This window comes from Neltuma alba, unplaced genomic scaffold (genome assembly GCF_004799145.2).
Source record: "Neltuma alba isolate B1F8T4 unplaced genomic scaffold, ASM479914v2 tig00010689_pilon, whole genome shotgun sequence".
In the NCBI taxonomy this organism is placed as follows: Eukaryota; Viridiplantae; Streptophyta; class Magnoliopsida; order Fabales; family Fabaceae; genus Neltuma; species Neltuma alba.
In genome coordinates, this window is record NW_021635529.1 from 412,267 (window position 1) to 434,142 (window position 21,876).

Below are 21,876 nucleotides of genomic sequence, written 5' to 3' on the forward strand. Positions count from 1 at the left end.
CAAGATGAAGTAAATAAATACCATGAGCAACAGAAACTTTCAACAAAATTTAAAAGAAAATAGGATACATGTTTAGTTAAATTTCATTTGCTTCTCCCCGAAATATTAGTTCATTTTTCATTAATTGCGAAGGATCAGTGATTAGCTTCTTTGTTTGGATTCGGAAAGGATTGCCATTTTATGTGAAATTCATGGTAGATAAGTATAATTTCTCCTTTATATTATTGTAACGTAATAATAGTTAGATAAAGGGTTTTTGTTGCTAACTTGAGGATCTGATGCTATTCCGATAAATAAATAAAATTTAAAGTAAGACATAGCATTATTTAGAGAACCTGGCTGATTGACAAAGTCATGGAAAGCCCACCTAGGGCTAGCCCTGGTTGGGTATAAACTTAATAATGATTATATTAATTTATTTTTTGAAAAATGTATTTCAAAATATTTAACTGGTATAAAAGGAAAAAATCGTATTTCCAAAAATGTTTAATTGGAAAGTAGGTCATTAATACGGAACTACAAGGCCTAATTAGTTGGGGGGAAAAGAAGGAATAAAGAAAATTTTAAATAGTTTAATAAACAGGGTAAACATTGATAGAATTATACATAAAAATATAACTGTACGAAATGTCCAATCTTCTATTTTTATTTCTCGCCTTCATTCTAGTTTTGCCGCATCAGTAATATTTTTTGGTAGAACACCTCAATAAGCTAACTCCTTATTTAAATTTTGAAAAGAAAACAAAAGCTTCAATATGAAAATTTACGAGACATTGGAAAGAATTTTCAGGTCAAATTTCGTGAATTTTCAGGAAAGAATTATTATTGTATATATTTTATTCAAACCCCAATTACAGTAAGTATACTCTGAAATCTTGAAACTTCTCCTCAATAGGTAACGTTTTCTCTCGACTGTAGTGAAATTTCTTTAATTTCCTGATGTTGTAGAAAAAATATTCCTTTAATTCAGGATCAAACCCAAAACTAGTAACTTTAATAGAAAAAACTTAAATTAAACTTCACATTAATTAAAATGTCCTTCATCTAAATCATGAGAATTTTCTTACATGCTCTTACTTGAATTACAACCATATGTGTTCATATAATGAATAGTCTGCATATAAATATACATAAAACAAAACACACGACCCAGCCGAGCAAAACAAATACGGTAACCAATCTTAATTATTTATGAAAATTATAGAAAACTTCAATGCAATTTAACAGAAACTGGGGTGAATTTTCAGAAGACTTTCATCTTCCTTTCCATGAAATCCTTTTGTAGTTCCATTACAGCAGACAACTAATTTAAAAATATTTTAAAACTTAGTTAAATTAGTTATTTGTCACAAATGTGTGTTCATGTTTTTGTGGAACTCCTTATAATCAATAAAAATATTTAGAGAAAAATGGGAGACAAAGTTGACTGAGGTCTTATGTTTATGATTAAATGTAACTCCTCAGCTAGCTTTTTTTATTAAAAATAAGAGGTAGTATTAATGTTAACTTCTTCTTAATTAAAACATCTCTGTATGTATTAATTCTTCGTCCTAATTAATTTACATGCAGCTTCACGGGGAGGTGGGGCCTTTAATACTATAATTGGAAGCAGTAAGCAGATTTCATTATTCAATTCATATTCATATGTTTTGTTAATTATATGTTGACTTTCCTTAAATAAGAGGGCTTAATACATCTTCCTAAACAAAGCCTGTGTTTTTGGAGTTTATATATTTACGCACCATTTGTAGTGTGAATAAAAAGAAATAATATGTAATGTTGTGATATTGGATCCTATAATCAACATGTTAGTTTATTATATTGTGAAGTGCAATAAAATCAATCTATATAAATCTAGATGACATGCTTTTCTTTATACTGCAAAAAGTCTAAACAAAATAGGTTGTACTTTTTTATGGATTATTAAAAAAAATTTCAGTTAACCGCCCACTAAATTTTTTTTTTTAAAAATAAGATGGCTAAGAGTTCATGGGTTCAAACCCGTCCTTAGTCACTTTATTTCTTTTTTAAAAAAATCTCCGGTCGGCAGAGCTTTGATTTTTTTTGAAAAAAATAATGTGAGGGCATAATCATATTTTTACCCATAACATTTAATTTCATTTTGATCAAATGGGCTGAAATGATGTTTCAAAATCTTATAGGAGCTATGGGAAATTAGATTGCTTAAGAGGGGGTTAAATGACATTTTCCCTTATAAAAACCACACCTTAGAGATTTTATATTTTAGATGGGTTCTATATACAAAAACAAATTGGCTAAGGTATATTATTGATTTTTCACTTCTTAATTTTTCGCTTTGATTTTGTTTTCAACCATTAATTCGATTTAGTGCTAATTTTCTTTCCTAACTTGATTAAAAATTTACTTTTCTCCCTTAATTTTTTTATCTAATTTATTCTCTGTCCTAGCTAATACTTTCGTTATGCTCCCTTAATGGTGATCCACGTCGAACTTTTTAGAGAATATTTTAATTTGATGGAATTGTGAAAAAATATAATTATTTTTTAATTAACAATACAGAAAATAAAATTTGAAACAAAGTGAAACTCTTAATACAATTGAGGTAATAAAAATACAATTTAACATATAAAATAAGGGGTGCGGTCAGTTAACATTTAACCCCTATAATTTTTTTCTTTTATCTAATTTATTCTCTGTCCTAGCTAATACTTTCGTTATGCTACCCTAAATGTCCCTAATGGTGATCCACGTAGAACCTTTTCGAGAATATTTTGATTTGATGGAATTATGCAAAAATATAATTATTTTTTAATTAACAATACAGAAAATAAAATTTGAAATAAAGAGAAACATTAAATACAATTATGGTAATAAAAATACACCTATAAATATTTTTCTATTCGTATTCAATATCCTAAAAAATTAGCTAAGAAGACACTTTTTGGGGCTAGGCAGGTTTTTTTTTTTTTGGTTACAAAAAAGTTTGGGTGAGAAGATACTTCATTCTTTCGCTAGTCAGGGCTTGAGATGTTCCTACCTGACATTAGGCTGCCCTAATTATCACATTATGCTTACTCTAACCCATCAAAATGACCTTGCCATTTCTGTTACAACAAAAACTGAGCATGATGTTGCAACAAACAAAAAGGCCCAGTGGGCCTTCTACAACCTAAAGGAGGATGAATATAATTATGCCAAAGGACTAATTTTACAAATCTTTACAAATCTTTTAGGAACACTAGAAAAAAATAATTTATTTTTAATTTGACTTTTGAAAAAAAATTAGATTGGGTAAAAGTTAAATTAAGTGATATAATTTACGTTTGGATTAGCTTTTATCAATAAGTTAGTTTATAAAAGTAGAAATTGTTTAAGTTATAATTGAATAAGAAATTTAGTTTGTAAAACTACTAAAATAAGTATAACTTTTATTAAATAATAAGCAAGTTTGTGGGTATGAAATTTCCAGAATACCGATACTTAGTGTATATCAAAATTTATCGAGTCATAGTCTCACCAATTAAATTTCTAATGGGAACTTTTCCCTAATTTTTCCTCAATTTTATTATTTAATTTTTTCTTTGAATATTCTTATAAACATCAAATTATTGAATCTTTTGGAGTAATTGTATATTTTTCAACAAAGCAAGATAGGACCCATTTCAAGACTTTTCTCCTGCTTCATGATAATTTTTTCCTCTCAGTAGTGAATAAGCCAAAAGCAACTCCATATTGGCTTATGCTTTTAAGCCGCTTTTGCTCCAAAAGCCAAATTGATCAAAAGTGATGCCAAACATATGAAAAGGTACCAAATGTGCTTTTGACCCCCCAAAGGCTACTTAAAAGCCTTCCAATCGTGTATATTTATTCAACAAAACCACTACAAACAAACCACTACAAATGTGGCTCAAGTTGGCGCCATGTGGCACCAAGTTAGCGCCAATTTTTTAGTGGTTTTCAGAGCCAAAAATCGCTACTAAAGATGACACAAAATTCTTCATCATTAAAGAGCTACAAATTTGTAGCGACTTGGCTTAAAACTGCTACATGCACTTTGTAGTGGTTCTATCAGTAAAAACTACAAAGACAGTTTTTTTTTTTTGGTAGTGGCAATGTGTCAACTATCTTGCTGTGATTATAGATATCAAATCATTTGTTTAGAAATTCTACATGCACAATTACATATTGCCAAATATTCGTAAGGCTGATATATATAAATATATATATATATTACAAATTGAAGTAATAAGCAAAATATACACTAGGTACAAGAACATTAAAATATATAGCTTCTATTTTACTAGTGAGGCATATGCATGCTTGGCTTGAACAGATATCTTAAAAAAAATGTTGAGTAAATGATATCAAAAAAAAGTTTAAATTGTGAAAGTAAAAATATGATCACCGGTAAAAATGAAAGAGCTAAAATGAAGATAGGAACCCACTTTAAGCCATGGTCATATGTCACGAAGAAAGCACTACTAAATGCTATCATCATGCTTGTTATGGAGATAAAGAGTGTTATCAATCCAAATATTAGCTTTGAGGGTAGGGAATGATGAAAGTCATACTCTGCATAACGTGATATGAGAATTGATAAGAAGATTAGTATGGAAGCCGAAGACGAGATCATTGCAATGGCATCTGATATTGCAAATATCATAAATGATCGTTTCCCCAAATAATTTGGAACTCCCGTATCATCCTTAGTACCACCTGGTATGCTAAATGCCGCAGTAAACACACCAGTAGCAATAAGAGTTGAAACAAGCATAGATGAGTTAGCTGTTCCCTTCATCCATAACTCAGCATCTTTACGTAATGCGGCATGCTCCTCAGTGAATAACTCATGAGGAGTTTCACCTTTTGAATTTTTCTTCTTCATATATGATGGCGACACTATCTTCCTCACCTCCTGCCATATCATAAGGGATTGTTCATAAATTAATTCATATAAATATTCTAGTTTATGGGATTATCTAAATCATTTCATAATTACTAATAAAAAAAGTACCTCAAACCATAATATTTCAAACTTCATTTGGAAAGCTGCTCCAGAGACTGATTGAAGTCGATTTGCTGGTGCTAACATTGCAGCCAAATGTAATATACTGTTTTCACTATCTTTGTCTTTATATGACAATATGACATCCTTTCTTCCACTTATATCATGGATGAGATTGAAGATTTTAAGATGACGATGCAAAACAGCAATATGAATTATAGTTTGCCTTTTGTCGTCTAACTGCCACATTAAATAAGGGTAAGACTTTATAAGTACGGCCAAAAAGTCGAAGTTCCCAACTTTTGCTGCATCAAATAATAGCTTTGATGGTTCATTTATGAGTTTCTTGACATTGTCCTTTGAGCCTGCACTCTTGAGAATTTCTTGCCATAAGAGACGAACAAGTTCAAGGGCAACACTGTGCTTTATACCTGGCATACATAATTTGATGAATTGAATATATCAAGTGTTAATGACCAATTTTTCAGTCTTCCAAATAAGTAGTTACAGAGCTAATTAGTTTACCTGAACTTGTGGGATGAATTTGATGTTCTAGCCTATAACTTCCCAAATCTGCTGCCCGAGCCATGATATGTAAAGCTGTCATATCGTCTTCATCTGTTGCAAATGCTAGTAGTGTTGGTTTTTCTTTCAACATTCTCAATGCTAAACCTATGAAATTTTTGAGGATGTAGTGAAGAAATGCAAAATAAAATTAGATGCTGTCAGACAGCTTACAAAAATGTGATTTTTTTTATTTAATATAGACTGAATACCTAATAGTGCCCTACCTATACTTCACATATGGTAATTAAGTGCAGGACTATCCTTGGGTCATGTTCCTTATATTTATTATATCAAGTTCTCCAATAACAAATAACCATGTATTCTATTTTTAAAATATTAGCATTTAATAAAATTTATTAATAAACCCAGGTAGGGAAAAAAAACACATGACTATGTGTGATTGGAAAACTCGCTATAAAAAATATGACTTTTAACGATGAGTCACTGCGGAAAGTCAGACTTTCTGTAGCAACATAAAAAGTCGCAACCGAATGTTTGACAACTTTTTGTATCACTATCAAAAGATTTGAGCTTCTGTGGCGACATGCTAAAGGTTTTCACTTTTAGCCGCAACGGCAGATATCACTGCCAAAACTTACTAGTTTCAGCGGCGATTATATTTTGTCACCACTGAAAGTCTTTTTAAACATCATATTTTTGTAATAATTTTGTTTATGAATGTAATATATTATCAAAAAATAAAGTATTTTCATATATCAGTGTGTCTAGAGCAAGAGAGTTTACAAAATAATGTGACGTTGGTGCATTATTTTTGTTAGAGAGATGATGTAGAGTGAGAGAAGTAGGATGAGGGGGGATGTGCATAAAAGATACATGACATTTATATTTAGTTTGGTGTGTTGGGGAGGTGAAAAGATGGATAATAGATATAAATCATATAATTAAGCCCATAAAAATTTAATAAATTTATCCTCAAGCCATATAGGATATTTTTCTTGCACACCTTAATCAAGATATCCTTATAGGTAGATTAGAAATAATCACATTTTTGTGTAAGAAATATATTAAAAATATATCAAATATATTTATATGATATTATATAATTATTTAATATCATCTTAAAATATCGCTATAATCATACATTTATTCTACAATTTCTAATAAATTAAGAGTTAATAAATAAAAATAATAAAAGCTAAAAATATACGTAAAAATTTAACAACAAATTTTTTTAAAAATTATATAATTAATTTAGATGAAAAATAAATTTTTCAAGCAATGAAAAATCACATGACATAATCTGTAAAAGACTTTTTTTTATTTTTATATAATAATTTTTATTTTTAATTAATATATTAAATAATATTATAAACTAAATATAAATAAAAATATTTATTGAATTTATTATATTTCATTCACTATATAAATATTTTAATTTATTTAAGAAGAATATTACAAATATTTTATCAATATATATTATAAGATATTATATTAATATATATTTACATAATATTTAAAATATATATTAATATTAACATATACGTTAACATATGTATAATTTAACATGTTTATATATTTATATCAAATATATATTATAAATAATATCATATAGATATATATATATAATTTTGTAATAAATAATGTGATTTCATCACAGTTCACATGGCAGGAGGCTCAACACAATAACAAGGAGTTCGAGGGCTTGAATCTTAGCAAGTGCATTTAGGAGGTGAAAATGTTAAGGGCTGACATGGTGTGACGTGGTGGGGGTGATGATGTGGTGACACATGGCAGGGCGATGATGTGCCAAAAGATGGCGGGTAGCAGGGCGTTGATGTAACTTGATATAATCTATGTATAAGTAACTTGAGCTAATTATTTTCCTTTAAGGGTATTCATACTTTATAGGCAACATACACTTACCATAAATACCAGACTCGATGCAAGTGAGGAATAGCTTCTTCCATTCTCCTTCTTCAAAAGTTTCATCGACAGTGGAAGAGTATAGATGGGCTGTCAGATCAGCTCTTCCTTGTAATGCAGCAAAAAGAATAGGAGTGAAACCTGTGCGACTTCTTCTTTTTGGTAAGAATGGATTCTTCTTTAACATGAACTCAACAATCTCCAAGTTTCCTGCAATAGTAGCAAAGGTGAAGGCAGTGTTTCCCATTGAGTCTTGTAAATCCAAGTCTATGTTGTTCTGATTCATCATGCTCACAAGCTCCTCCACAAAGTGGAAATGGCCTGCTCCTGCTGCTATGTGAAGCACCGTTTCCCATCCTTCTGCTATGGCAGCACTCAGAAGCATTTTATTGTGATCTAATATGGGCTTAGCTTCTTCCCAATTGCCTTCAGACGCATACTTGTGAAGAGGTACACATAACTTGAAGTACCTCATTCTGGCGTCCGCTGAAACAAAAGTGATTTCACTGTGAAATTCTCATACTATCAGTTGGCTAATTTGGGGATATTAAAGAAATTATTAAATTAATTTAAAGTATTTATATTTATCATTTTTCTTCAAATTAATTTGATTAACTTATAAATTGATATATAATCCAGTGATGCGCATAAGTATTTTAGAGAAATCATTTATATCTCTCTAAATTAATCAATTGAGTTTTATGTTAAGGATTAGAGGTAGAGATTTTTTTGGGATGTGATCAATTTATGGGAAAGGTTGTCTTTTCTGGAGAGCCAAAATTTAAGCATGAGGAGGTCAAGATAGAAAGGGATGTGTGTAATAGGTTAAGATTGATCCAACACTTGGATTATTTTACTAGGTGCATCGACTACTTTAAAGTATTTAGTGGTTTGTCTATTACTCTGTGTCCAACATTTAAATATTTTGTAGTTCATTTAACATCCTATTAGATTTTTTCAAGTGTGTTTATCACCCTGAATACCATACCCAAAACCCTAAATCAGGGTATTTGACACAACTATGAACATTTTGCAGGATGCTAAATGAACCACAGATTACTTTAAGATGCTGGATATATTTGGAAATACACTTCAGCAAGGTACTTTATGAACCACTAGATATCTAAGGAGGTTGGATGGATCTTGACCCTATATAGTATAAATTCTAATGTGCACAAAATTTATAACAAGTATAATATTAAAAAAATTGAAAAATTAGGGAACAGTTGCCCAGTCCCCCTCCCTCCGTCACTAGTTTATTAAATATTCATCACCAAAATTTCCAATGAACATACACCAAGTGGACAACACAGTGCTGAAAACAAAATAATGTATAGAGTGCTAAGTTATTTTTATGAAGCAGCTTAGTAACTAAAATACTGCCAAACAAAAAGGTTAAAATATATGTGAAAATATAAATATATGGAAAAGAAATTAAGATTGTAGAGATGAGATGTTTGATTTTATATCATTTTCTTGTCATGTGTACGAACACATAAACGTAAAATGGAACATAATTAAAATTTATCTTAATATCAAAGGGATATTTGATGATATGTATCAAATTGATTTTTTCATTAAAGAATACTTTTAGCCCTTTATTTTGGTCTCTTAACTTTAGAAAGTATATTTTTAGTTATTTAATCATAAATCATTAGTCTTAAATAATGATTTTTATTTTGTAGAAGTCATGGTTATTTTGAAAATTAAACTTGATATATTAGCTAGCATTTGAGAATGTTTTATCAATATTCATGATCTTAATATTATTATTTTTTGTTAATGATTTTAGGATTAAAAGACCAAGAATATAGTTTTTAAAGTTAAGGAACCAAATTAAAATTTTGTATGAAGTTAAAAGACTAAAAGTATATGTTAGTCAATTTTTTTTTTTTAGCGTTATGGAAAAATCATGAGGAACCACAAAAATAACTGGACACATTACTGTTTTATTGGACATTAGAGAGAATGAAGAGAGCAGTTAATTACGTGTATCATCCTGTAAAAAGTCAAGGGAAGGTCTCTTAAACTCAGCTGATTTAACCTTCCGTAATAGGGGGTTACTACGTACTTCAGGAGGATTCACTATATCACCACCTGATGCATCCATTATCTGCAAAGTTATACACACTAATTAACACTTCGCTGTATTCGTGTTAGCATGTGAATTTTCTATTAATTTTATTTTTAAAAAGAACAAGCACGTATCACTCCTGCGGATAAAAACTGCGATAATAATACATACACACACAGTACATATACACTTCGATAATACGCATACACATATGTGCTCCTTTGGGTCCTAAATGTATATATAGTCAATCTGATAGGTTTGGTTTTGCGCCAAATATAAGGACTCATGCCTCTAATCTCCTATATTAAATTTTCATTCCCATAATAGCCTTATTTATTGGGTTTGGTTTATCCTTACACATTAAATTTTAATCATTAACTCTCAACTTATTAATTACGAAAAAATCAACTTACCTACTTTTCTTTTTGAAATTTACGAATTAGTTAACAGAACTTATAGTTAGGACTAAAGGGATAGATTTTTCGGTCAATCATATATATTATACATGAATGATAATAATTAAATTGTTTAATTATGACTTTTTCGTTCGCCAGAGATACTCATAAATCTTTAATTATGACAAACTATGATTGTTGAATTTTTTTTTACCAACAATTAATGAAATCAAGAGGGGTATTGAATGTTCGGGGAAATTATTATTAGTACAAGAAAGCAGCTCTGCATTTTAATGACTTCACCAAAGCAATGATTATATTGCTGTGGTTGATCATTATTTTATCTTTGTGGTTGAAGAGCCTTTCCTCCAAAGTTTCCATTTTCAAAAATCTACGAAAGGATATAATTAGATGAAAATTTAAAAGCTTAATCATAAAGATTAAAATATAGAAATTATATTTATTTTATACAATAAAATTTTTATTTCTTTAAACTTAAAATCTGTATAATTTGACTAATAAGCTTCTGGTTTTAGCAGAAAGGGTTTGACCACTTAAGCATGTGGTCTTCGAGTGTGTATGAACGTAGAAAATATCTTTGAAAGAGATATCCATTGGACATGACAATACTCAAATCCAGCCCACCCAGATTGCTATATCAAAAGAAAACGAATATTTATAATTTGACAAAAATGAATTGAGCCCAATGTAATTTCAATAATAATCCTCCATACCGGTAAAACGTCATGGGAATGTCTCTTGAACTCAGCTGATCTGACCCTACGTAACTTGGGGGGACTAGGTCCTTCACGAGTATGCCTTAGATCTCTGACTGACGCATCCATTTATCTGCAAAATCATAAGCAATAATATGAGCTCAATGTCAGCATGTGAATTTCGTATCAATTTTTTTAATTAAGCACTTATTCCTCCTTATCAAAAATGTGAAATAATATATACGTATATACTTAAATAATTAAAAAATTGCTTAAAGATCCCTACTAACAAAAATTATTGCCCAAAAGTATCTAAGAACTAAGAACCTAAAGTGGGTAGAACTCTACTTCAACTGTGCGCATCGCATCTTTAACTATGTACAAATATTTTCTATTTTGCACATAATTGAATATAGTTACATTAGTATACAACTAAAATATAGTTGCACTCACTGAAGATAGATTGCACTGGTCCTCAAACAAATTTTAGGTACCTTTGATAGATTTCGCAATTGAGTGGTATTTTTTTTTTTAGCAATTTTCCCTAGATAATACAGGCGTATATCTTCCCTTTGGTCCTAAATATATGGTTGATGTGAGAGTTTTGGTTTTGAACTAAAAATAAGGCCTTATTCCCTCTTGTCTCCTATATTAAATTTTTTGTTCTTATAATAGTCCTATTGTACGGTTTTTATAATCTTTAGACATAAAATTTTAATCATTAAGTGGTATTTTTGAAAAAGTGGTACAAATTAATTCTCAACATATTAATTACAAAAAATGAGCTTGACCAGTATTTTTTTAATTTATGAATTAATTAAAGGGACATTATATTTAGTACACGAGGTGGTAGTAGATTATTTCGGTCAACTATATATAAATATTGATTAATTATTAATTATTAATTATACATGACAAAGTATAAGTGTGTTACTTTGTTTTTTACGAACAATAACTGAAAGCAAGGTATTGGATGTTTGGTGAAAATAAAGGAACAAAAAACCAGGCAAATACTAAATCAGTCAAGGTAGTAGTTTTCAAGGATTAGTGGGCTTGATTGATGTATAACTCAGAATCAAACCGGTCATATTAAAATAATATAAGTTAATTAAAAATAATAAAATATAGCAACATTAATAATCACTAATAAGAGAAATAAGAAAATACAACAATAGTTTGATCATAATAATAATAAAATACAATAACATTAAAAATGTTCATCTTTACAATTCTTCAGTAACTAAAATTAATAATTATTGATGTCAAAATCATCATTAAAATTTATTCAAATTTATAATAACTAAGATAGTAGGAGTTAAATAAAAAAAAAATAGAATCAATGATAACATAGTTATTCAAAATAGTTCATCACCGAGTTTCACCGATTTTGACCGGTTTGGTTTACTCTGATTAGAACCGGTTCCCAGTTTAAGGTACGGACTAGATCCGGCTTCAGGCCTATTCACTGGTTTTCAATTTGAATCATCCAGTCCGGTTTTTGGTTCTCTAAGTGAAATTAAGCAAGTTCGAGGAAGCAGATTTGCGTTTGGCTCTGCCCCAATAATTAAGGACTTCGGCAAACCAATGATTTCGGTGGTTGATCGTTATTCTATCTTTGTGGCTGGAAAAGTGAAAAGTCTTACCTCCAAAAGTTTTCATTTTAAAAAATTTACAAGGGAATATAATCGTAAGAAATTATAGAAACTTAATCGTTAGGATTAAACTATAAAAATAATATTTATTATATAAAATAAAGTTTTTCATCTCTTCAGACTTAAAAACTCTGTATAATTTGACAAAAATGAACTAAGATTCCTCAGTAATTTCAATAATAATCCTCCATACCTGGAATTTCGACGGCAACAGGAAATTTTCCTCTCGCAGCAATTGCCTAGAACCAGTTTCTAGAATCGAAGAGTTAGTTTTCTGGGACATAATGTAAAAAATTACTATTCCTGAACGGTATGCACAGAAAACGAGACTTAAAAGATCTGAGTCATACTTTAAAGTTACTCTCCGACGTCCCTGATGAAATCACAAAGGTAGCCCAGGAGGAAGAAAAATTAAAGTAGAATGAAACGAAGTCGAAAACATATAAGTGAGATTTATTGAAGGAAATTCCTTTCGTAAACAGATGAGCAATACGGCTACCATCTACTGTTGAAGAAGATGAAGTATCTGTAAATGAAAAGAGAAAGAAGACCCTTATTTTACCTTATGGGATGGCTATATATGCTCTTTGCTTTTAGAGTGATATTGCTTAGTCCTTCCGTGGTGTGACAGGAGAACGCGCGCGCGCGCTCGCACACATATATAGCGGCGAGAGAGAATCTGCGGGACGGCTCTTAGTCAATCTAGAGTATTAAGTCAATTCCAATAATTAAATAACGAGCACACGGAGACCAAAAACAGTGGTTTCCCTCGCCTTATCTGTATGGATGAGCCCCATTTTCTTAGGTTTTTATTTTTTTTTTAAAGAAAAAGCAACAATATGAATTAACTAATCATCTTTAATTTCTTGTCGTTGTTAAGTTTGATAATATCTTATAAGCAAAGATAAGTTGTAAATATATAAGTAATCATGCATAATTTAACCTAATTGAATAAGTTAAATTGCAATTTGTAAGTGTCTTCGATCTATCCCACTCATATTACTGTGTATATTTCATACTGATTACCGTATAGCAGAACTTAAATTGCATTGAGATTTTAAGGTGATGAGATGCGATTAGATTAGGCCGTGGTGGTCCCATACCTAGTGTCATGCAAGGCATATTGAGTTAGATTAGGAGTTTTATTTTAAGTCTTTAAGGAGTTTTATTTTAAATCGTTAACAATTGTTTACAACCAAATGCATCTGACCTCATGTTATGCAAATAAAAATAGCATGTCTTAGTGGGGGGAGAGAGAGAGTTACAATTGCCCTAATTCTTTGTGATTTTTTTGGTTCATTCGTTATTCCATTATTTTTGTTAAAATGTATTTAGGGGAAAGCACAATGGTTGAAGGGATTGGTGCCTTATTTGAAATTCAATTGATTTTATATTTCTCCTTATTCTTATTTATTTGCACAACAGTTAGAGAAATTGGACATCAAAACCTGACCTAAGCCTACCACCTTTTAGAGGGGCCGAGACCTTACTACCCATTCCAAAGGTAGAAGAATAGAGTGTGCATTGTATGATTAAATGGCAATTTTACCCTTAAATTACTTGATGATAAGCACTGATAAGAACCTTGTGGTGCCACGCCTTAGGGTTCTCAATCAATAGTTTAACTAAGAGATGCAATATAATGCAACCTCGGGTCATGTTCACTTTTGGGAGCCTTTATTAATGTCCTAAGATAATTAAATGCCATAAAATGCAATAAAATGAGGTTTTGGTTTGGAAAAGTAATTTAAACTATAACTAAATGAATGCAATGAAATTAAACCCAGGCTATGATATTTTTGGTATTTTTATATAAAATGGAAATGAATAATAGGAAATCTCTTGAAAATAGATTTGATGGCAATCATAATTTACTCAAGATAATGGAAGTTTTGTAAAAATCATTAGTTTTCTTAATTAACAACCTGCATGACCCATTGAGTCCAATATTTAAACCCATGAACCTCATTAATGAAACATTATTAAGCCCTTCTAATGTACAATTTGAGAATCATTAATACAATTGGTTCAATACAACTCTAAATCAACTCAATGCTCAAACATAACCATCCAAGATACGAGAGAATCAAAAGAGCCACAATGAAATACATATGTAACTACATATAGTAAAGCACAAAATTCAACATTAACCAATCTAAACTACAAATATAAGTCATTAAACAATGATTTCAGCCACAATCCAAGTGTCCAACTAAGAAATACAACTCCCAAGACCTATAAATCATAAATACATAGCTAAAACTAAAGACTGAAACTAAACACCTCTTTAAAGCTTGGAAACTCTTGCCTCTCACCATCTTAATCCTAGCTACACATAGCCTCTGAAATAGAACCAAATGGGATGAAACCTTCAGCCGTGGACAGGAAATGAAATAAAATGGATGGGAATGGAGAGATGAAGGTAGAAATAGAAGTAAAGGAAGAAAGAAATGGAGAGACGAGAGATGAAGTGAATGGAAGTAAAGGAACTATGTTAGGGTTTGAATGAGTCTTCCTCTTCTATGATTGGAGTCACCAGATCTAATGTAACCCAAAGCCCAAAATGCTGTTCTGCTGATACGATGGGTTTGCCATGGCAAACTACACAAAGAGCCACTTCTTGGTCTTTTATGGTGTCTAATCCCTTGGTTTGACTCCTTGGCTCCTTTTCTCTTGTGTCCTACAATGAAAATCAATGTTTCATAGCGTCAATTGTCCTATAAATTGATTAAATACAATTAAATATGAAGTATGATGATTTAGCCCTAAATTAAGCTTAATTCGATGCAAACATTCTTAATTTGGATTATATAGAAATGCATGTAAAAGAGCCCATGAAACTTAATATAAACCCTTAAAATGGTAAGAAATAATATATAAGAACTGGGTTCAATCAATAACTTTGATCTAATTTGAGTTATTGATTATTAGAGCAATGTTGCCCCTCAGGCTTCAAAATCGCTGCAATGTCACTCTTAAGCTAATAGATATTAATGTCAACCATTGACTCTAGATTGACTTTAAGTTGGGTTAAAGAATATTGTTGTCTCTGAAGTATACATGGAAGAGTAACTAGCATGAGTTTAATAATGTCGAGAAGTTGATATCATTGCTTTTTGTGGAAACATGTTGCGTTTTGTTTAAGGTGATCACATGTTTTGCCAACCAGTATTTATCAGTAAAAGAACAAGTCTATTAACGTAGCTAGAGAAACAATCAATTAGAAACGTTTGCACAAGTCAGATATGCCTATCCTAACTTGCTCGTTAGGCACTTGTTGCTAAAAGAAAAATCTCTCAACCTGCACTGAAGGTTAATAGCAAAACATCATGTGCATGTTCTATTAAAAAGGAAAAAAGGTTTGTTAGATAGATACAATCTATGATAATATTATTATCAAAATTTAGGATACCAGTTACTATTTATTTCATGAATACTTCAGGGGCAAAAGTACTCTAAATTTAATTTGAGGTAGTCAATTTTAATGCCTGTTAATATCTAGAGGTGATATTACAACTTCCAACAAATAGCTTAGGATAACTAATACTCTTCAAGAAATAGTTCGAAGTTAAAATTGTCTTTTAACCTGATAATTTAGATTTTTTTTTTTTACATAACTGACCCAAATTTTATAGAAGTTTTGTATAATTTAGCCATAACTAAATGAGTAGTCGTCATGATCAAATTAGAAGTGACGTTGAATGATGATGTGCTTGATTTGGGAGAAAAAGGATCTCAAATAGTATAAATTTTTCTTTTTCGTGATAAATAATATAAACTATTATTAAATCAAAAGCTTGCACGTAAATAATATGATAGATTATAAATTTTATATTTTATATTGATGTTAATGAAAGTCTTCATTGTCTATATAGCTATTACCATCATATACCCTTTTATTTTCGAATCTCCAAATACAAGTTATCATTACTATGTCTCTTTCATTCCCTTTTATATCCTCCCTCATTCTAATTATGTTTTAATGGAAACATTAACTACACGGGACCCAGTTTCCCTACTAAGCATAGTGATGAGCACCAAGCGCTCATCACTCAAACGCATCGTTTTACTAAATAATGGAGAAATCTTTGCCATTGGTTATATGATAATCCTAACCATCCAATTCTGAAATATCCTTGCTGTAATGTGGGAAGACTACAATGGATGAGGCTAGACTCCGTTTCTCTCGCAGAACCAATTTTCTGGGAGCCTCATCGGTGGTGGCTGTCCTTATTTACACCCAAACAAATATTATATATGTAATTAAAGAAACAACTAGAAATTATAGACAGATTCAAAACCAACCTATGATTAGAATGTCAAGCTCCTCCTTCTATCTGAAACTTTGCGTTGAAAGAATAGAAACTTTCAAAAATTCCTGTAGTACTTTTAGTTCGGACACCTTCAATCTCAAAGCTTTTTTTATTTCATGTCTTCCCCCAACCTCAATCGCAGAAACTCTTTTTCCTCTAAAAGTTGGTGCCAAGCGTGTTAGAGACTCTTTAATTAGGTTAATGTTGAGAAAATAATTTTATTTATTTAATTACATTATCTTTGAGATTTCATTCTTGATATATAATTTTTTTCTAATCATAATTTCCTAATGAAAATAAAAGAAGTATTTTTGCCATCAATCATTTCGTGATTCCGTATCTGGTCAGGAATCACAATTTTTGAAAAACTACAACTGAATGAATAGAACAATGGAGCCTTGCTTGCTACTAATTGAAACGATGTGTTTGGGTGATTGGTGCTCATCACAGTGCTTAGCGGGGAAACTAGGTCTTAACTACACGACAGCAAGAATGGAAAGGCTCGAGAAGACTTATCAAAGATCAAATTTGAGGGTGGCTAGTTAGAGAGTGAGAATAACTGTTAGAATAATGTATGAGAGGATGCCAAAAAAAAATATATATATATAAGAAGCGTGGCTGACCAAAAGTAGATCCTTTTTGTGGAGTAATATCTTCATCTTTATCTTTTCCAACTCCACTGTGTTCACCCAGTTAATTAGAAGTCACCGACGCTGCAATTCCAGTGCATCGAAAAGTAATCCCTTTCCCTCCTATACATTATTAAAAAAAATTACAAAAAAACTCCTTATGATAAGATACCTTCCGAAAAAATAGACTCTTCATATTATAGATTACCAACTGATCTCATGTTTCCAATATTATCTCATTAATTGGAATTTACATGACTTATTGGATGTAATTTATGGAATTAAATATGGATATGTTCAGATTTTGTTTTTTAATTTCAGGCAAAGCTAATGATTTAACCATTTCTCTTTGAATTTGATGTAGTTAAATCTGCTTTATAATAAAAACAAAAAGGAGTAGATAGATAGATTCAAGAAATAAGTGTCATCATCCACGCAACTACCCTGGCACTTCCAATCTCTCTATCATAAATGTCCCCACGCATGTGACAACTTAATTACAATAATGATGCTTAACCATATGACAAGGGGAAAGGCGAAAAATAAAGCAACAATTATTTGCTGTATAGTGGAAGGTTGAAGCCAATCTATATATCTCCGTATCATTTACTCTCTAAAAGAGATTGCAATAAAGGATATCATATTTGAAAACAAGGTTTAAAACTTAAATAAATGCAACATTGTACATTGGAAATGATTAGTGGAGAGGGGAAAAAATAAAAAAATTACTCCACAAATCCCTTAACCATTTCAAATGCATACATAAGCTCAAGCCATCATCATCTCCAAGTTCTTTAGCCTGGAAGATGAATAAGAAGGGGTCGAAAACAAGCTTATCGATTGAATTTAAAAAAAAAAAAAACCCTGCTTCGCAAAAATGAATGAACTAATGTCTCAAAATTGACTGAATATATCAAGATAAATCACATAAAAGCTGTAATTGGCAAAACCTCATACCCATCTGTTACCTTTACGAACTAGTTGTTATAATATTATATTTAATTTCATTAGCTAATTAGAAAATTATATGCAGTGTGAGGCTAAAATACACAAAAACCGCAAAAATTTGAATCAGTTCATATCATTTTCCTAATTTTTAAAATTTTAAATTAAACATTGTAATGTTTTTATTTTTTTATTATTATAGATTGTGTCATTTAATAAAAAAACAATTCGATTGTCTCGGAATTACATGTCCAACTGTTATTCATACCAAAGTGTTATTTTTTTAAGTGACACGATATGAATAACATCTCATAATCCTTTTTCTTCCTTTCTTCTTAGAATCCCTTCTCCACCTTTAAATAAAAAAATGAATGATTCAAATGCAATATGTTATACAATATTACTCCCCCGGTCCTAAATATGAAATCCATTTTATAGTGTAAATGGTATTATTAAAATGAAAAAGAAAATTCTGAGAATATCAAGGTCGGTCGTTGCTGAGGTTAGTCCGAGAGTGAGAATGATTGTTAGAATAATATGTGAGAGAAAATAGACCAAATTCTTGCAAAGAATTTTCATCCTTGTCTTGTTAAATCCACTATGTCCACTTAGTTAATTAGAAATTATTAATCAGGCCGGAAGTTTCCGGGAAAACTCCCCCATTCCACGAGTACTTCCAAATTCAGTGGAAAGGGGGAATTAGCGGATGGCTAGATTCATAGGTCGTCACCCTCAAAAGTCTTCGTCTTCCACTATCAAAAATTAACGGAACTATTAATGAAACCTATATTCCTTCCTATATGTTCCAAGCTTTCATTCACAAACTGTACCCACCTTTGGGACAAAGATGCTTAACACTCTGGCACAAAAAGATGAAAAATAAAGCAACAAAAATTTGCTGCGGTTAAAACCCTTCACTAGGTCTCCGCTTTTCACTTTTCAATCAGTGAAACATTGTCATTTACCTCGGAAGGGGAAATTTTTTAGGGGGGAAAATAGCTTCTCATGACTGTTTGTCCTTAAACTGCTCCTTTGTCCAATAATTTGACCGGCCCCTTTGAGTTTGGCAGAGCCTTAAAAGAACCCTTCGTTTCATCTCTAAATAAATGGAGTGATTATGAATTGGTTAAAGGAATGCTTATGGGTACCTAATTCGGAATATGTTTGTTGGTATTATTCTTTGTTTTTTCTTTTTGAGATACAGGATGAAAATGTATTGAGAAACAAAAAGTAAGTTCAAATGAAAAAGTCAGAAAATAAAGGACAAGCATTAAGAAAATAAAGATCCCTAGCTAGAGCATATTTTAGGAGTTAATCTAACTTTAGAAAAAAAGAATAAGCTAAGCTAGGTAGTAATATAGGATGATTGACATTTCGAGAAGATTTATTTGCTCCTTCCATGAGCAAGAATTATTTCTGAACAAGGTAAGCCTGCAACGGAGGATGATGAGATCTAAAAAATAAGGTAGAGTTACAAATCAATTCTATCCTTATATATACATATATCAAATTTTTATGAAACTATAGGCCCGTTTGGTTCGATTCTATCCTTACATACGATAATGCAATGCAATGTTTGTTACAGTCACATTAATTGTACGGGTCATCATTAAAAAGATGGGGTAAAAAATTATTTTTATATTTAATCAAACGAAAAATAACAATAGAAAGTTTAGAATGCCCATCAATCACAAGCACAAGAAATAAATTCTCTGTCTTCCTCTCCTGTTTCGGCACCTCCTTCCGACAACGGGGAACTTTTATTATTATTACTACCAATCAATAGTCAAATTACAGGCGAAAATTAAAGCCACGGCTAGTGCTGGACCTTGTTTCATAAAGAGACCAACATTCAAAATAGAAATAAGATCTTGGAAACAATCTGATATCCAAAGTTGGACCTCCCACTTCGCAACCATATAATGATCAATTTATCATTTCCCTCTATCATCAAGCACGACCATCGTATTAAAAGTATTACTAACCTTGCTTTTCTCCATCAACCCTCTGCATGCAACATGTACGAATCTGCTTCAAGAAGTTGAACATGGGCTATTGAGGATAAAATTGGAATTTTATGAGGAATTGCAGCCCTGCAATAATCATTCATAACCCCTTCCCTATGAATGGATATTACCAAAAAAAAGAAAATGCAATTAATATTACCATTGTGATTTTTACTACCATTAATAAGCCCAACCAAATAGGTTTTGTATGATACTGGAGTAGAGATTACCATTGCAAGGGTGCAGTGCGTTTGAAGCAAATGGGTCCTATATTTTATTCATTTTACATTGTGCGTACATTGTCGTAACTTTGCTTTGAAATCAATTGTTAACACACTTAACAATACATAAATGGGTAACTAACATCTAGCATCTTAAAATATTTTTTTTATAAGTACTTAATATTCTAAACAAATTTTTGGTCCATAGAGCACCCTAAAGTATTTTTTCAGTACACCTCTAAAGTTTTTTTTTCCTCAGCAAAGAAAAGTAATTTTTGATACATCCATTACCCTAAAATATTTTTCTGATAGCACCTAGGGTACCTTGTTGTTGAGAAAAATACTTCAATGGTAAAATTGTACCAAAAATTACTTTAGGGTACTGGATGATATTGAAAAAAATATTTTAGGGTATTTGATGCACCAAAAATTAGTTTAAAATGCTGAGAGTTACCGAAAAAATATGAGTGTTGAAGGTAACCTAATCCTAAATCGTATCAATACATTGTCCTCAATGTTAAGATAATGTGAAATGAAAATAGACAAGTATAAATCAAGAGATCAGAAGAGATGGCAGAATCAAGAGGAAACAAGACAAACAACTACTAAACAGAAATAAACAGCTACAACTACAACTATTGGAAAAGTTCCCTCCCCTACACTTACTCCTAACTATCTCAGCAAACAGATATCATCAGCAATACAACAGAAAGTAAAAGAGTAGGGTGGAAGGGAACAACCGGGTGATCAGGGGGGTCTTTGATCCTCGTGGTAGTGCTTCAGTAGATGGCCATTGACTTGTGAAGTTATACTGGTCTCTTCATCTACGAGCTCTACCGTGCCAAAGGGATATACTTTAGTAACTCTAAACGGACCTTCCCATTTGGTGACAAACTTCCCGGGCATCAGCTTCAACCGGGCTTTAAACTTCAGAACCTTGTCACCTTCATAAAACTGCTTCCTCAGAATCTGTTTGTCATGAATCATTTTCAGCTTGTCTTTGTAGATTCTGGCATTGTCGTAGGACTCAAGTCTCATTTCTTCAAGTTCCTGCAGTTGCATCTTCCGATTGACAAGTGAAGATTCAAGATCTGCATCACATGCCTTGATTGCCCAATAAGATTTGTGCTTGATCTCCATAGGCAGATGGTAAGCCTTGCCATAGAGCAACCGGAAGGGGGACATGCCTATAGGGGTCTTGTAGGTAGTCCTGTAAGCCCAAAGAGATTCCTCAAGCCTTTCACTCTAGTCCTTACGTGATGGTTTCACGATCTTCTCAAGTATTCGCTTCACTTCTCGGTTAGAGACTTCAACTAACCCATTCATCTGAGGGTGATAAGGAGTGACCAACTTGTGATTGACTCCATGTTTAGCCAATAGAGACTTGATGGTCCTGTTGCAGAAGTGTGTTCCTTGGTCACTGATGATTGCTCTTGGAATGCCATACCTGTAAAAGATATGAGAACGTAAGAACTTGGCAACAGTAG

General features: G+C 31.3%; 2 protein-coding genes across 4 annotated transcripts; both read right to left on the reverse strand.

The window, feature by feature from the left end:
* Positions 1-4,212: 4,212 nt before the first annotated feature.
* On the reverse strand, positions 4,213-12,874 carry LOC114758337 (uncharacterized). 3 transcript variants are annotated; one of them, XM_028947385.1, is made up of 8 exons: positions 12,838-12,874; positions 12,469-12,527; positions 10,642-10,756; positions 9,428-9,551; positions 7,439-7,924; positions 5,513-5,659; positions 4,997-5,418; positions 4,213-4,897 (listed from the first exon to the last, which is right to left on the reverse strand). In XM_028947385.1, the coding sequence occupies exons 3-8, from the start codon at positions 10,750-10,752 to the stop codon at positions 4,283-4,285; spliced, it is 1,905 nt and encodes a 634-aa protein (XP_028803218.1). In that variant the 5' UTR covers positions 10,753-10,756; positions 12,469-12,527; positions 12,838-12,874; the 3' UTR covers positions 4,213-4,282. The 3 variants fall into 3 exon arrangements, with proteins under 3 accessions (XP_028803218.1, XP_028803219.1, XP_028803217.1); XM_028947386.1 differs by lacking the exon at positions 12,838-12,874 and having other exon boundaries at positions 5,513-5,605; positions 12,469-12,762; XM_028947384.1 differs by lacking the exon at positions 12,838-12,874 and having other exon boundaries at positions 12,469-12,762.
* Positions 12,875-21,136: 8,262 nt separating this feature from the next.
* Positions 21,137-21,574, reverse strand: LOC114758348 (uncharacterized). Its single transcript, XM_028947400.1, has one exon. The coding sequence runs from the start codon at positions 21,572-21,574 to the stop codon at positions 21,137-21,139; it is 438 nt and encodes a 145-aa protein (XP_028803233.1).
* Between the last annotated feature and the right edge of the window lie 302 nt (positions 21,575-21,876).

Excerpts from the sequence above, each read along its gene's own strand:
- LOC114758337 (XM_028947385.1), bottom strand. The coding sequence starts at position 10,752 with ATGGATGCGTCAGTCAGAGATCTAAGGCATACTCGTGAAGGACCTAGT. Across the intron at positions 5,419-5,512 it reads AATTCATCCCACAAGTTCAG|GTATAAAGCACAGTGTTGCC; the intron begins GTAAACTAATTA and ends TATGTATGCCAG. Across the intron at positions 4,898-4,996 it reads TTGAAATATTATGGTTTGAG|GAGGTGAGGAAGATAGTGTC; the intron begins GTACTTTTTTTA and ends ATGATATGGCAG.
- LOC114758348 (XM_028947400.1), bottom strand. The coding sequence starts at position 21,574 with ATGTCCCCCTTCCGGTTGCTCTATGGCAAGGCTTACCATCTGCCTATG.